Source organism: Aythya fuligula, chromosome 8 (assembly GCF_009819795.1).
Source record: "Aythya fuligula isolate bAytFul2 chromosome 8, bAytFul2.pri, whole genome shotgun sequence".
Taxonomy (NCBI): domain Eukaryota; kingdom Metazoa; phylum Chordata; class Aves; order Anseriformes; family Anatidae; genus Aythya; species Aythya fuligula.
Window position 1 is genome coordinate 22,136,895 of NC_045566.1, and position 15,992 is coordinate 22,152,886.

The 15,992-nt window shown below is 41.0% G+C and overlaps 1 protein-coding gene across 1 annotated transcript in view; it reads right to left on the minus strand.

The window, feature by feature from the left end:
• Positions 1-15,992, minus strand: part of KIFAP3 (kinesin associated protein 3) — a 71,897-nt gene that overhangs the window by 3,050 nt on the left and 52,855 nt on the right. Inside the window, exon 19 of the mRNA XM_032192006.1 lies at positions 14,265-14,364. Within this exon, the coding sequence (XP_032047897.1) occupies positions 14,265-14,364 (100 nt within the window). The remainder of the gene's footprint in view (positions 1-14,264; positions 14,365-15,992) is intronic.

Here is a 15,992-nt window from a genome sequence, read left to right on the forward strand (position 1 = left end):
AAACAGCAAAAAGCTTGTCCTCTCGGTGGAAGGGAAGGCTATTGAACCTCAAGAGGTAACAGGGGTAGGGCAACAAAACAGCAAACACGCGTCTGCGGACTGAAGTCTGGCTTACTCATGAGGCTGGCAAGCCAAGTGCAATGACTCTGCAAGCATAACCTACAGAGGTGGAGACGGGTTTCAAAACTGAGTCCTGCTGAATCCTTGCCACTCCTGCCAAGAACAGCAGAAAGGGTACAGCCGGGAAAGATGGTTGATTTCAGCTGTAAACACTCCTGGGCTAATGACTGGCCTGAGATGGTGATTTGTGCTGTGTGCTCTTAGATTTATACCAGCAATCGACTTCTAAATTTGCTCCTAGGTAAAGCATGTCGTTGGTTTTATTTATACAGCATCTACACGGAAACTGTGCTCAACAGAGCATCAGCCTGTCCTCCCAGGAAGTGAGGGGCATAGTTATGCCATCAAGGCAACTGTACACATCCCCAAATTGTTATTTTCCTACCTTTAGGCAGCCGGGTTCAGCTGGACACCTACCCTGCGAGTTCTTTAAGGCAGCTTTGTCTCACAAAATCGCACGCGTGCGCACTGCTCGGAGCTTGCTACCCACGCAGCCGAAGCACAACTGCTTTCTTGTGCACGTTTACCACCACGCCTGGAGCTCATGGAGTTAAACAGTGAACAGCACAGCTAATTACTATGTAATGCTAACCTCAGTTGCTGGTTCATTTTGAGACCCTTTAAAATATGAACTGTGTATTTTACCCCTATGCACTCTCTTAATGATTTGTTTTTTTTAGACTGAAATCACTTCCAGCCATCAGTTATACTCGCGGTCTCTACACATGCACTTCTCCAAGCACAAATATTTCTTTTTCCTATTGGTCTGCCAGCCCCTGTCAGAGCAAATTTCACTTTAAACTAAATGCTATGATACTTAAAACCTCTTGGATTACTCGGGCTGCTAGTGTGATCTATGACCTTCCCCAAATGACAGCTGAACTTTCCAATTTGCTTGTACTGCTGGGGAGCTGAAGAACACATGCTGAAGAGGAAAATGTTCCTGATGGGCATGAGGACGGGGAAGATTTCTTAACAGCTCTGCTTATTGATACTTAACGCCAATTCATAACATCCAAATTACTGTGCCCGTCTCAGATCCTTGGTGCCCTGACATCATTTAAAACAAAGTCCAACCGATCGCAGGAAATGCCAGCCAGCATCCCACTGCGTCCACAAAATATTTTCCTGAACTCCCTCCTGAACGCAGAGCCTCAGACAGGCTTTGTGGCACGTCTGGAAGACTTGGCTGCCTCAGACACTCCGCCAGCAGCCCTCTGCTGGGGTCCCCACGCAGGTTTCTGCACTGCTCACGAGCTCGTGGTGCAGGCAGGGGTGCTCCTGAGGTTAGCCTGCACTGTGCTAGCACCTGGGTGCAGGCTGACCACGGAGCAAAGCTGCTTTCTGTGAGTTTTTGTGATGCGATAGACACCTGAGCCTGTCCACGCTTGCACTCACACTGTTAGCAGTGCTGGTGTTGACAAGCTGCTCTCAAACGGGGACTAATTCCTCTGGCAGAAGCAGGGCCTCAGAAAGGCAAATCCCAGATCACTTGGGAAATTCTTGCTTGAAACCAAGCCCTTGAAGTCCAACTGGAGACCTGCTGGTAGGATGCACGGATCTTGGAGTAATCCCAGAAATAAAAACTGCTTGGGAAGGAGGCACGGAGCAGTACAGCAAAAAAAAATCATACCATAAAGAAAAGGTGGTGGCTGCCTGAGCAGGCAAAGGTGGCCCAGGAACAGAGCCTTGACTTGTGAGGGTGCCATATTAGTTTAGGAGCTTAACGTTTAGGACTGACATTTCATCCTTTTCAGGTTCATGGTTAGAAGTTCAAAATTAAAGCACCCTGAAATCACCAGCCACTGAAAACGAAATCCAAGACAAACCTTACTTGAAGCACACACAGCTTCCCCCAGAGCTACATTTTCAGCTGCATCTTTTCTCATCACAAGCCTGCCCTGAAGCCCTGCCAGTCCTCTCCTTAATCTGCATCAGCAAGGCTCACGTCTGACAGACCACCACTCAATAGGGATACAAGTTTTATAGTTTTATTTTACAATAAAAGCACATTTTATTGTAAAATATATAAGTTTATAATTCACTAGGCACTCTGACCTTGATAAGACCAGGCAAACACAATGTGCACAGCTCTCAGCAGCCCTACCAGCTCCTCAGGAAGGAATCACACCATTCTCCACGTGTTCAAATGAAGAGCTGGGGGGGGTTATTTGCAGGCCTAAATACTCAGCCCGTCTTTACACACGCGACACCTTTTCTTGCTCCCACTGATCACACTTCTGGCTTCACAAAACCCCTGCTGAGTCAGAGAAGGGTGCAGTGCATCCCTCAAGTCCTCACGTTTCCCTTTGTGAGCCTTAGGATTCAGGGTGGCGTGCATCCTGCCAAAGGAGGTAGGAAACATTTTTGAATTCTACAATACAACAGAAACTTCTGGTTTAAGTTATTTCAGGTAACAAATACTTATGGTGGTGGAAGCTAATACCCTGCAGGTACAGCTAACCCAACGTTAACAAAGGCTCAGAGTCTGGGAAACCAAGGGCTCTCTGGCCTTTCTACTGATACCTGCCACCAACTAACTCTTAAATTATTTTCATAATAAACATCATGAAACAGTGGAAGTCATCAGAAAATGGCATACAGCTTTTGCCTTTGCTTAGGGTCTAGCAATTGAGAAGATGATCCTGTTTACTTCTGTGCCAGCTGCTGCTTCAGTTTTGCATTGCCAGCCATAATTTTTCCTGTCCTTCAAAGTAAGAAGGCAAACCATTGGTTAGAGAGAAACAGCATACAACTGAGAAGCCTTGAAAAAAAAAAAAAAAACAACACATTTCTTTATATAAATGTTCTGTAACCATAGATTCTTCCACTACTGGTAATGACGTTAAACTATAAACCACAAGCCTCTTAAATTCTGCCTCTTACAGCCCCACTTTCTCCCCTATCTGGGAAGCTTTTTTCCCCATACTTTCTATCCCTCAGGCTCAAGTGGGAGCGGAGCTTTGGGGCAGGGACTCTGCATCAAACACCAAGCCTGCCTCTACGTTAGCATTTAATATTAATGTTCCTTTAAGAGTAATACTGTATTTGCTCAAAAGATAAGAGATGTCAGAACGAACCCAGGCGATGTTATTTTAGCTCCCTTGTGCACCATGATACAGCTTTTATGGATATGATCATGTCTCCCCTTCCATGTGATCCAGCTTTCTGCAGTGCACTTAATGACTTAAAGTTTCCAGTTGTTTCTGGACTGGGTGCCCAGTTGTATCTCAGCACAATACCGCTGTTTCTGCCATTTAATTATAAACAAATGCAGATCTGACAATTGTGGATATGCGAGCACTGCATCTTCTGTGTCAGGCTCCAGCTACGCATCAAGCAACCAGCGTGCCAGAACTCACTGGTGGGAAGGCAGCATTTAAAAAACATATTTCCCAACTGAAGGGGAAGAAAGCACTGAGCTGAAAACAAATGACCCTGCTCAGCCAAATTCAGGCAGAACCTTGCTTGAAAGCCATGGAGCTTGCCATCTCAGCTCTGTGAAAGCAGCCCGGGACTCGGGCTCAGTTTCTTGCTCTGTCAGTTACCTGCTGTGTGATCCCAGGCAAGCTGCTCTTTTTCTCCATGACCTCAGTTTCCCAGCTGCAGTATTGACAGAAAACCAAACCAAACATTAAAGACACCAGATGATCAATTGCAGTAATTAGAAGACTCAAATTAGACCAGTAGAAAAGAATCAGAAGCCTTCATCTTCAACACCCCTCAAAAAGAAAGAAAGACTTTCTCAACTGCTAGGAAAGCAACCAATCCAGATGACAGCCAGCAGGGAAATTAGCGACTCAGGTGTTTCATGCAACTCTCCTGTTCCTCTGAAAGGCATCAGAATAATTTCCCCAGCATTCCCTCACCCAGACACACAGCTCCACCACACGGTAGGGGAGTTGCTCAGCTATTCTGCACAGGATTTGTTAAAGGTCAAGTGCACAGTCAGAGCTGGAACAGAAACCAAAAGTTCTGACTTTCCATTATAAGCCTGACAGAAACCTCTCCTATGCTCTTGGCTCAACAACTGCCCAAACCCGCTGATTAGATACATCCATTTCTAAAAAATTAATTAAAAACTACAACATAAAAAAGGCCCTCAGAAACAGGCAATAAAAAAAATAATCAAAGAAGATGTCTTTTCCTCCCCCTCTCTTCTTGGGCAGACTAAAGTATTTGTGTCAACACCATAAATTGAAGAGCACATTGCCTTCACCTTAACCCAGCAATAAGTCTGGCTTGGGGCTGTTTCAAACATCTCTTTTACTGAGCTCTGGTGATGTCAGTATTATGCTTTGTACGGCAGCTTCAGCCAACAGCCAGAGCAGAATAAGATCCTGAAGTGGCAGCTCCACAGAGGTGACTTGTCACTGCCTGTATCAGCTCAGGATCTGATCCACATCTTGCCCAGGCTTCTGAGAAGCCTTCCTGTTTCCAGACGAGAAGTGTTTCTTGCTTCCTGTGCTAGGTTACAGATCAGGGTCACTATGGAAATGCGCTCCCAGATAAGCAGTCGAAGCAAAAATGCCAGTTCTCAGTGCCTTGGACTGAAGCACTCCTAGCTGAACAATTATTCCTTTAAATATTTATACAAGCTCCTCAAGTCCAAGCACTGCCACTCAGCTCTGTGCTTCAGTACAAACCGGGAGAAAAGTTCCTCCTTGTGCACAAATACCCAGAGCTGTGCCAACAGGTTACTGGCTGATAGTCGCGCTGCCTCCAGGCTCAGCACCAAGAACCAGGCAACTCGACAGGGAGGATAATCCAGATGCTGCAGGGAAGGAGGGAAGAGTCAAAAAAAAATCTGCTCTGCCTTGGGTTACAGCTGCAGCCAATAAAAGCTTTCAAAGTCTCTTCTGAAAGTTAACATTACTAGGGGATTTGCAGTGTTCGCTAGAGCACACACAGCAAACGCAATGGGAGCATTATTACCGATGAATAAACATTCGATATTTTTGCCACCAGAGAGGATTATCCAGATTTCAACCCGTTTATTTATCAACGCAAGGCCCTAGTGAAGTCCTGTCAAAATCCATCCCAGGCCAGTGATCGTTTTAGTGGAAATCAAGAAGGAAGTAAATCTGAGCGCCTCTTACCACTTTTCTTTGCTCTACCACTAGATACACCAGGGAACGCACCAGATACAAATACAGATGTTGAATATTTTCTTGGAGATCTACATCTTTGAGCAACATTATTATGCAAAAATTTCAACTTTAATTAAATGGAAGGAAAATAAAATGTTTCTAGGCTAAAAGTTGGGCAGGGAGCCTTGGAAAAAAACAACAAAACTTAAAAAGCTCAAAACCCAGAAGGCAAATAAACTCTCTAAACTTGTAGACTTTTTTTTCCCTTTAAGTCCCATGGTTAAAAAAATCTTTTTGTTTTCCAGAGGGAGAGAAGGGTAGCTGTCATCATACATGCATGACTGAGGCTGATAAAGACAGATTCCGTGTCAAATTTTATAATCAACGCAATTTCAACTATGTGGCAAAAGAAATTAATTTGATATGTTCATTTGTTTTTTAATACCAGAGACTTGTTTGCAGCACACATTCATTTCAGATAATAACGATCAGAAATATCCCACTGATATATGGGACTTAAGAACTACTCATTGTATGTTTAATTTTGAATCCTGTGAGCATGCTTATACGTAGCGTACAAAATACCCTTCACTTTATTACAGTTTTAAATCTTTCTTCCAGGTCTGGCCTTGCAACCACTTGTCTTGATAAAATAGGTCACTTGAAAAAGGAAAGCTCAATAAAATGAATTACAAAAACAACAAGATTAAACTGATTGTGCTGTTTTTGTACAGTGCAGCTGAATTCTGCAAATATGCTGCTGGCTGTGGTTTGGCATTTAACAGCATGCGATCAGTGAGAAGGAGGAAATTTTATTCTCATTAACTGTTGCAGATTTACTGCAGTGAAAAAGGGCTATGTAACCTGAGAAGTGACAGAATGGAAAGATCAAAGCAGCAGTCTGGAAACTAAATAAACCTTCTGGCTACTTCCTGCAAGGAAAATTCACTCTGGCAATGTAAAACAGAGTCCAGTTAAAAACTACTCTCAGTTTTATGAGCTGTCACAGCAGCTTGAGTGGTTTGGACCAGTCAAGTTTAGAACATTATATTTCCTTGTTTTTGTCTCAGATACTTCTGTAAGCAGTTTTATAGTTTCTTTTTCTTTTTTTTCATTTTAAAGAGAAAAATAAAATTCTTTTCTTTTGGTTGAAATCGAGAAGGTCACAGCTAAACTCATTAAAAACAGGCAGGTCTTCATTTGCACATTCCATTCCCATTTACTACGTTTTAATATTTTACTTTGAGATTTATAAGCAATGTACATTTGCTTTAATAACTCTTCCGCGTTCTGTTCACTTATTGTTTAATATAAGTGCAAATCAGTTTACAGAGCCCAGATGGCTTGTAACCAGGGAGCCAGTCTATTCCTAGTAGCACATCTGGAGGGACTAAGAGCAGCAGACAGAACGTGGGAATTAATTAATGTTACATTTCAAAAGAGGCAGACCCAGGTTTGGGGGATTTTTTGGTAGGACATTCCACAGGACTGGAGCTAACTGCTGCAGCATTTTGGCATTCTTTTAAAATTCTTAATAGCCACCTAGACCATGTCGGTTAAACGAGGCCAACTGCAGGTGGAATATAATAAAATCAAAAGCAGCCCAAAAATGTGAAAGACGAGTGCAAGTGAAAGAGGCCCTAGTATCCTATATTCCAAAAAAGCTGAAGTGCATTAAAACCTCAGCACTAACTCTTCCCAAACGACATCTGCACCTTGCTGAAAAAAATTACACCTTCAAAATATTCCCAAGCAACCTATTTCATCTATTAGCATACTAGTGTGATTGTTCAGAGCAATTAAACAGCTCTTACAGTAAATTAAACGTGTGCAACATGATCCTCCATGATCAGGGACCACACACCTTGGAGAGGTGGTGTGGTCTGGTCAACGGGGCACAGAGAGCAGCCAGGAGAGAACTGCTCTGCTGAATGCTCTGGCACCTGGCTTTGGACAAAACTTTTCACCTTTGGTTCCCTTCCTACCTCAACTATCCTTGCTCTTTGGGCTAAGGGCCATACGTTGTGCTGTGGACATCAGCTGCGTGTTAGGGGACACAAAGAGCTGTTAGGAAGCTTCTCCTCGTGCAATCTAAGATGAGAGCAGTGATACATAAGCAACCAAGCACATTAAGAAGTTGCTGTATGAAGAATACTGTTTATGAAGACCAGTGTCCTTATTTCGGTGCAGTATGTGTGGATCTCCAAGCTCTGGGAAAATCTTTTTCCCTTGAAGAATCAAATCGCGGTCTTCAAAATTGCTACAATAACTGCCCACAGCGTAAGAGCATAATTTGATTCAATACATATTAGTGAGACCCGAACTGGATTGCAACATGATCAGGTTGCAGTACGTAATTTATATAAACATGGCTTTGAAACAACAGTATGAAAAAAATACTAAAATGACAACTAGCAGGGAATATGACCACCAACTATGACCACAATGGGGAAAGGAATGAGGTAACTCTAGTTTAATACTAGCACAGTAACAAATTATTATAAACTGGACAACAAAAAATTAAAGCTTGCATTTAAAAGCTTTGTGATAAAGTGTTCACATTCTGAAAGCACTGCCCTCACATCTACATGCCACAGGGAAACAAGTGCATACTGTGGATTTTGACATTCAGGCCATGATCCAAGACCTACCGAAATTAAGTCTGTCCATTTATCTGCCCTAAACTAATCAAAAGCTCCAAAAGACAGCAGATCCTGCTTCCTTACTACTATCTTTTAGATGCAAGATGTTCATTCCACGCATACAGAACACCTGAACAGACCCTGTTTGATGAACAAAAAGAAATGACTAAGCTTACCTGCCTGTTGCACATGAATAGTCACTAAATGCTGCACTGTCCACCTAAGAAGTGTGCTTTCTCATGGCAAGCCTTATCGAGCAGCATCAGAAATGTAGCGAAAACCTCCTGGCCATGCTGAGTTTAACTTCTTAAAAACTAAACATGTAGGCAGTTAGAACAACAGACTATGATAAAAAAAGATACAACTGCTACCACTAACAACATTTTTGTGGGATAAGGAAAACCAACAAAAAACCTTATTTGTCTCCAGAAACTTCATTGGTTCTGGGCCTCTCTTTAAGGCCTTTTCAAATTCATTTCAGTGGGATTTACAATTTGCTAATACTGATGTGTGATAAACTAATAAAAACTTGCCTACAAGGTTATAGGCCCAATTTACTAGTAAAACCTAATTCAATTCTCTTAGGAAATGCAAATTAAATAGTGTCCAAATGGTAGAAGCTGAGAAATGGTAGAAGCTGAGTACAACTCCGTACTTCAGAGGAAAAACTGTTTTACCTCTCCCCCCCCCCTCCCCCCTTTTAAAATAAATTTTAAGTATGGAAATGAAAAAGTAACGCACAAAACCAAGTGATATCACTATGGTAAAGTGTTTTGAAGTAGAACCATATTGCAATAATAATTTACATTACAGCAGCTTTTATTTCTGTCAATTAAAAGATTTTATACTTACTGGAAGTCCATCTCTGATCACACCTCTAAGACAGGAAAACATCGCTACCTCTACTCAAATGATGAAGAAATGTGAATACTTCCATTTATACTCTAGCACAGACTCCATATCAGAACTTTTTTTTTTTAATCTTAATTTTTATTTTTAAGACCTGTGAAACAAAGCTGCTTCTGCCACTTATGGCTGCAGAGTGTTGCATGAAGCAGCTCACTTTTACTGCCAACTCATGCACCAGTTTTTCACCTTCAGAGATAACCTGCAAGATGGCAATTAACTGCTGAAAGGCTGGGAAGGGAGAGCTCAAACTTCTAAACAAACCTTTCTGAAAGCCTGTTTCAAAAGAAAGATATGATGGATGAGAAATACTCCCACAGCAGGGTCCCCCCACTCCTCCAGTCTTTTCCTTAGGAAGAAGGTTCCTTATAACAGAAAGAAATCACATAGGGTTTAGAAACTAAGCAAGGAAAAGAAACCAAATCCTAACCTCAGTGCTTGAGAAGAACAACATTGGACTGCTTTGTGAAGATGAGGATCTATATGGAAGCTAGCTGTCAGTGCTGATGTAGGAGACAAATTACAGGTACAACTGATTAAAAACATTTTGGTAAACATTCAGAGTGCTTATTTGCCAGCACATGATGCAGTTCCCGCACCCAACCTGAACAGGAGCTACTCAGCTGTGACACACGACTGAGAGCTTGCACCACGCTGCAGAAGTTAAGAGGAGTGGAAGGCTACAGCCCTAGGTCCTTCCCTCAATAAAGTTCACATCTGATTTTCATCAAGGTACCCAAGCAAAAAAAAGCTGGAGATGGCTTAAGCCACAGTAACAGTCTTCTCTGTGCTCCACTAGCACCTATGGCCATTCTGCCACTGAAGCCCACACAACCAGTTTCTGCCAACCCAAGACACAAAACCTAGCTTATGTATGCCTGTATTTCCCCACAGACACAGCTTAAAGGCAGCACAGAGCAGCCTGCAGGGTCCTGGCTCCATGTCCCGAACTCACAAAATATCACGATGTCCTACCATGGTAAAAAGAGGAGAAACAGCTACAGATTTAGGTCGTGAATCCAGGTAAGAGCAAAGATGTTTCATCAAGGAGTAAGACAGTCACCCCATAAAAAACAATTTTTTTTTTGCAGCTCTGCTCCATTTTATAATCAGGTTAAAAGGTTCTGTACTGGAGGAAGCTTCCTCTAGAAAAAAAAAAAAAAAAAAAAGATTGGGCTACCTCCAGCACTCCTATTAATCTTTCTAAAGCTCCAGACAAGACAGGATTTGGGAAGTCTGATGAAGCTATTTACAACAAATTGCCTTTCACATGTAAAGGTTTCTACCATTATCTAGTTATAGCTGGGAAAGGTTAAAAAGCTTCTTCCCAAAAGGGAAAGAAAAAATACTGTGGAAATCTCCATTATATGATATTTAGCCATCACTATGATGCCTGTGTCTTAAGAAAATAATCTCTAGAAGGTGATTAAAATTTGATAAATGACTGTAGATTCCTGAAGATGTCTTTCAGCTGTTTTTTCTCCCTTGCAGCTCAGACACTAAGCTGTCATCACTTTAGCCAAAAGGTGAGGGATTTTTTGTTTGCTACACTCGTAAAACTTTCACTCTATATTAAGAGTTATCAGAACCAGGAGCACTGAATACAGATTTTTAATAACAGATGAAAAATTCAAATCTATGCCTAATGCCCATCTGCTTCTGAAAGACAGTATGACGATTCAAAGCTGGTAATCTAATCACAAAAGTCTTTTCCTAGCCAATGAAACAACCTGGATACAAGCTGTCAAAACAACCTTCTCAGCCATTTATTTTGTGCAGAATGGAAAACATACCTTACGATCTGCTTGCATTCTGCTCCGAAGTTTTAAGGAAAACAAGAGAGGCTATTTATGTATTTTATCGGTATTTTTACATACGTTCTATTCTGAAATACTTCTACGGACATCTTACACCACTCTATTAAAAATATAGTTCAGAAATAAGAGCTTTAATCTAAAGCTGTGAAGCCTCACAAGCTATATGACCAGAAACAAAACAATTCTATTTCTAACAATGGCTTGGGTCCGTAAAACAAGGGTGGCAGTATTATAAAATGCCAGCTTTCCAGGTTTTTGCTGATGTGCTGCTTCTCCTTTATGTTGACAAATACTGGAGACATCCAGTATCCTGGCTTGCCATCGTGGTATGGCCAGAATAGCATGCAAGCAAATTTACATAATAAATTCAGGGCTCGATACTTCTATAATTATTCTCTTCAAAATTGTTCTGTACTGGAGGAGTCCATCATCCAGGGCAGCATTCTTAACTCTGATGGTACTTAGAACTCTGTTTCAAAGGGAAGTCTAAGAAACCCTACAAAGGGAAGGTAGTATCTTTGAAAAATCCAACCCTTATGATATTTCACCTAGTTTGACAAATCTGTATATGTTCTTACTGCTAATAGTATTCTTTCATGCTTCCCTGTTAAAAAATTTGAAGAAAAAAACTAACTGTTCTAGTCCCTTGAGTCCAGGCACATACAAATATTTCAAAATTTTTTGTCTTTTATTTTTAAGAAAGCTCCTACTTTAATCTCGACTTCAAAAAAAGACTTTCCTACCCACATAAGACTGTGCAGCATGTCTGGTCCAACACATGTAGGTCTTGTGACTCCTAGGAGAGGGACTCCCCAGGAGATTGCAGCAGTAGCCCTGCTGGGTTACAGGGAAGTCAATTTCATTGATTACACACCTGGATATATCTGCTGCTCCAATTCCCTTCCATTTTCTTGAATGTAACTCAGTGGAACTGAAAAGGCAATCCCTGGACCTCTGCTAGAACTAACATCCTACAGGCAAGGCAGCACATGGTTTTCACTATCCTCTCCACGCAATACAACTGGTCTAAGTCTGATACACGGCAGCTGGTGTGGGCTGAGTTCCCTTGTACAGGTGTTATTAAATACTGCTTATGGTGAAAGCCTTTCAGGCAACTTGAGTTTGGTTACGGTCATGGAAAAGTCTCCCAGACCCCTTTCTTTGGTTCCAAAAAATGAGGTTGGTGATCAGACACTCTTAAATCCGGGTAACGCCTCCCTTTATGAATACACTGGGGACATCAACACTAGTTCAATACCAGGTTGGCTTCTCAATGAGATTCAGGCACTAAAAAGGTCGGTCTCGCTGGCTGACCTCTAAGCACATTTATGCAGGCTCTCCTGAAGGTAAGGGGAAGTCCCGATTCAGTCTGAACATGCTGCAAGGGTAGGAAATAACCTCAGAGAAATTAAATAGCTGACATAGCCTAACTTTTCCTCCTAGGATTGCAGAAAGGAGAAGAAAGGATCATTCAAAGTTGAGTAGAAAGGAATCTGCTCATGGTTGTCACCTACCTCAAATTTCACAGGGTGGTCTTAAACGATGGAAAAGACTCACTCCGTTCCCAACTCACTGCACTGCTTAGCAAACAACTGTTTCTATTACAGAATAATAAAGCCTAATATAAAAGGCCAAGACCAGAAGACAGACACAACAACTAAATGCTTAATAAAAAGCGTAACAAATGAAAAGACTGAAAAACATGCATCTACTCATTTTAAAGTCATCCCTCCTCAAACTCACAAAAAGATCTTAGTATTAACTGACTTGTTAGTTGTCTATGCAAATCATAACAGCTTTCTTTTAAAAAGTTTCTGAAAACATATCCAAATATTAATAAAATGAACCATTTTTATAACAAAAATCTTGATTTATTAAAAGCTGGAACTGGTTAAAAATAAATCCTTGACATAAGGTTCTTGTTAGCTTTAAACTGTAAGCATAAAAATACCCTCGAATTATGTTTTGGTATGGATGAAATGTACTCTATATAACACATAAAAAGAGCCTTGACTTGCTGCTATTATTTTTAATTAGGGTCCCTAGCACGTATGGTTTTACCTTCCAACACCAATTGAAATTTGGGAAAAGGGAGGGTCTGACTCTTCAAACTCATGGGACTGGCAATTCCATGCCTCATGCCTGGAGCAATAATGCATTTTACATTAGCTCTAAGCATCAGGAAATCCTGGCTTCTGGCGCCAAGAAGTTCAAAACGGTAATGACACACATCTGAAAAGTAGGATTCGCCATCCGACTGCCAGTATCTATTCTATCAAACAATTCAGTCCTGCTATGTTACAAATAGGACAGAACATTTGCAGCAGTCCATACTGTTTCCAATTAGACTGTGTCTGGACTGCAGATAACCATGAAGCAGTCATACAAAAAAAAAAAAAAAAAGCCTACCGAGAAAACAGAATCGTAACAAGAAATCTGAATATTTACAGAGGCTATCAAAAAAGGGCAATTGCAAAGTTTGCAGTTAGACAAATTGCAGTTTGTCTGTCCTCTTTTTTTAAGGTGGGCCTCCAAAATGCCTGGAGACATCACAAGGATATTCTACAAATGTTTATTTTGATTAAGGATACACCAGGTGCATTTTGCTGCTCATTTTACTTGGAAGACAATCAGATTAAAACATAGCTTATTAACGTAGCTCACTGATAAAGGCTTGAAATATGAGACTGAGCAATCTACTTTAACTTTTACCCATGGACACTCAAGACTTTTTCCCAGTTGAGAACTTTCTAGAAAGCCAAGACAACCGTGACTAGGGCTATCTTAGTGTATTGGAAAGAAAGGAGGCTACAAACATCCCTCTTCATCTTTTTTCTCTTCTTCCACAGGGCCATAAAGACTGTTGGGAGTACACAGCCATACAGTTTCTGGTTAATACAGAAACCTGTCATCTCCTGGGTTGTGTGTCTGTTAATGTTGAAGACCGTGAGCCACACAGTAAGACTCCAAGAGCAGCAGATGGCTCATACTTCGCTCAGTTTCTCGATCGCCAGCCTACCCTGAGATGAAGGCTGCACATGTGGAAGAGATCAGATGACGTGGTCCATACCAGCCCATCTCTAATCCTTCTGCTAAAATATTAATCATAGTTTTCATAAATAAGTTCACAATGTCACTCTTATTAGAAGTTTAGCCAAAACTTTACCTGGCAAGCGACTCTTCTTAGACTTCATGCCTGTATCCCCTTCCCAAACACAAACTCCACACAAAGGGTTGCACAGTTGACCCTTCCTGAGTATAAACACTTTTTCCTTCTCAAGGTAACATATCTTAGCTCTATTTTTTTCCCCAATCTGAGGATTTTAGTTATTTTTTTTCTTATATATGCTGCCACTATTACACCCTATGCTGCCTGAATGTTAATTCAGCTTTCTGGTGCACCATGAGTACAATAAACAAACAAGTGTAACCTTCCACTGCCCCTTAAATACTACAAGAAGCCAAAGAAAAACTTTTTTGCTTCAGCTATGCATACTGTGAATTAATCATACCTACAAACGGTGACTGAAGTTGTAAGTCGTGCAAAAATGTTATTACTTAGGAAGGAAACAGATGTTTTAGACAACATTGGTTGGTATAGATGGTACAGACTGACTGTAGCATGGTCTGTAACTCAGAATATTCTATGATTCAATGGTTGTATGCGTTCTCCACAAACAGCAATTTACCTGCTGGAGAAGGGATGCTGCCCAACAAGGTCTCCGTTTTGAAGATGATAATCACCGAAGAAATCTGGACTCACTGCTCCATCAGGGGCCATTAGGCCATCTGCAAAAACAAGAAATATACAGAGACTGTAAAAGAAGGGCATGATTTCAGGGCGGGCAGGCAGTAATTTGTGCTGGTTTTTCTCAAATCCATTAGCAACTTGGATTATTTCTGGGAGGAATATCAAGCAACAATAATACTGAAAAGGAGCAACTTCAGCTACAACAGAAGTTTCACTAGGACTCCATCTAGTCTACTGCCCTGAGAAAAGCTACACCTAGGAAAATTTCTCTTACCTCTTCATCTTAAGGCCTGGAGATACTAGATCAAGAACCATATTGTCTGCCACATCATGAAAGGGAACACAGAGGAAAAAGTAATGACAAGTGTCAAACATGGATCTAGGCCAGCAGCATAGAAGTAGAAAAGCAACAAAAGTCTTAATTTTTCAAGAGACTATCTTTTACCACTATCTTTTAAAATTGGTTAAGGAAAAGAAATAGGAAAGCATCTCGGAAACAATTTCATATTCCCTATATCAACGTCTTCTTGCTATTCCCTAAAAGGGTGGTCTTTTCACACAACAAACTCACAAGAACATAGATTAGTGCTTCCTTTTGCTTCATTTATCTTAAAGCACCAGCATTTGAAGATGCAAACATCTGTAAAGCCAGTAGTATTCTTTAAAGGCTTCCTAGTCTCTGCTTGCTTTATAAAGAGAAGGAAATCAAGGGCTAACATCTTCCCTCTGTTACATCAGTGTAAATCCAGAGTGTCTTTGAAGTGAAGTTGAAGTGAAGTCAGTGAACTGACCCCAGCTGAGTGAGAGCTCAGCTTAACTCTTTCCTGTTCCCATTCCCCAAACTCATTTCTTGTTAATAATAAGGGCACAGTTAAAAACCTGATAATTAATACAAGGCTCTAATTAGGTAAACACTATTTAAATAGACCCTATCTGAGTTCATCTCCGTCACTGTATGAAAACAACCCCAAATTTGCAGTGCAGAAAGCATCCCAATAAAAACAGGGCAGAAGCAGGTACATTCTGACGGGTACTTTAATGGTTTAACAGAGGATAGAGAGATTCCTAATGACTAGGAAGTTACAAATGCCATTCCACTTTGAAGAAGGAGAGATAAGACCCAGGGAATCACAGGCCACTTAGCTTAACCTCTGTGGTTTCAAATCTACTAAAACTGCCTGTGCAGGAAGCAGTGGAAAGTTACTTACAGGCACAAGGGCTTAAAGATGACGACTCAGGCATTCAAACAAATCTCCGTGTGCTTTATGAATTTACCTGATGGTTTTTTGAAGATAATATAGTGACAAATGATAAAAGGAATAGAATTGACACATCTAGATTTCTAACAGACATTTGATGAGGTGCTACAGAGATTCATTTAGAAGATAATGCCTCATGGGAAAGTGACTGAATACAATGCAACAGATTGCAAATGAAAAATGCTAGCCATGATCAGACTACTTTTTAGCAGCATAAAGACAGCTGTAACATGGCTATATTCTAATTGCATGCATGTGTATACAGTATGTGAAAGAGTATTACTTGACAAGCAAACATTCTGGCACAGATCCGTATTACTGCCTTTCAGCGTGTTCAGATAGACGGGAGTGCACATGGATGTAAGATGACCAAACAGCAGGGAGAAAAGTTTAAATGGTTCTTATTA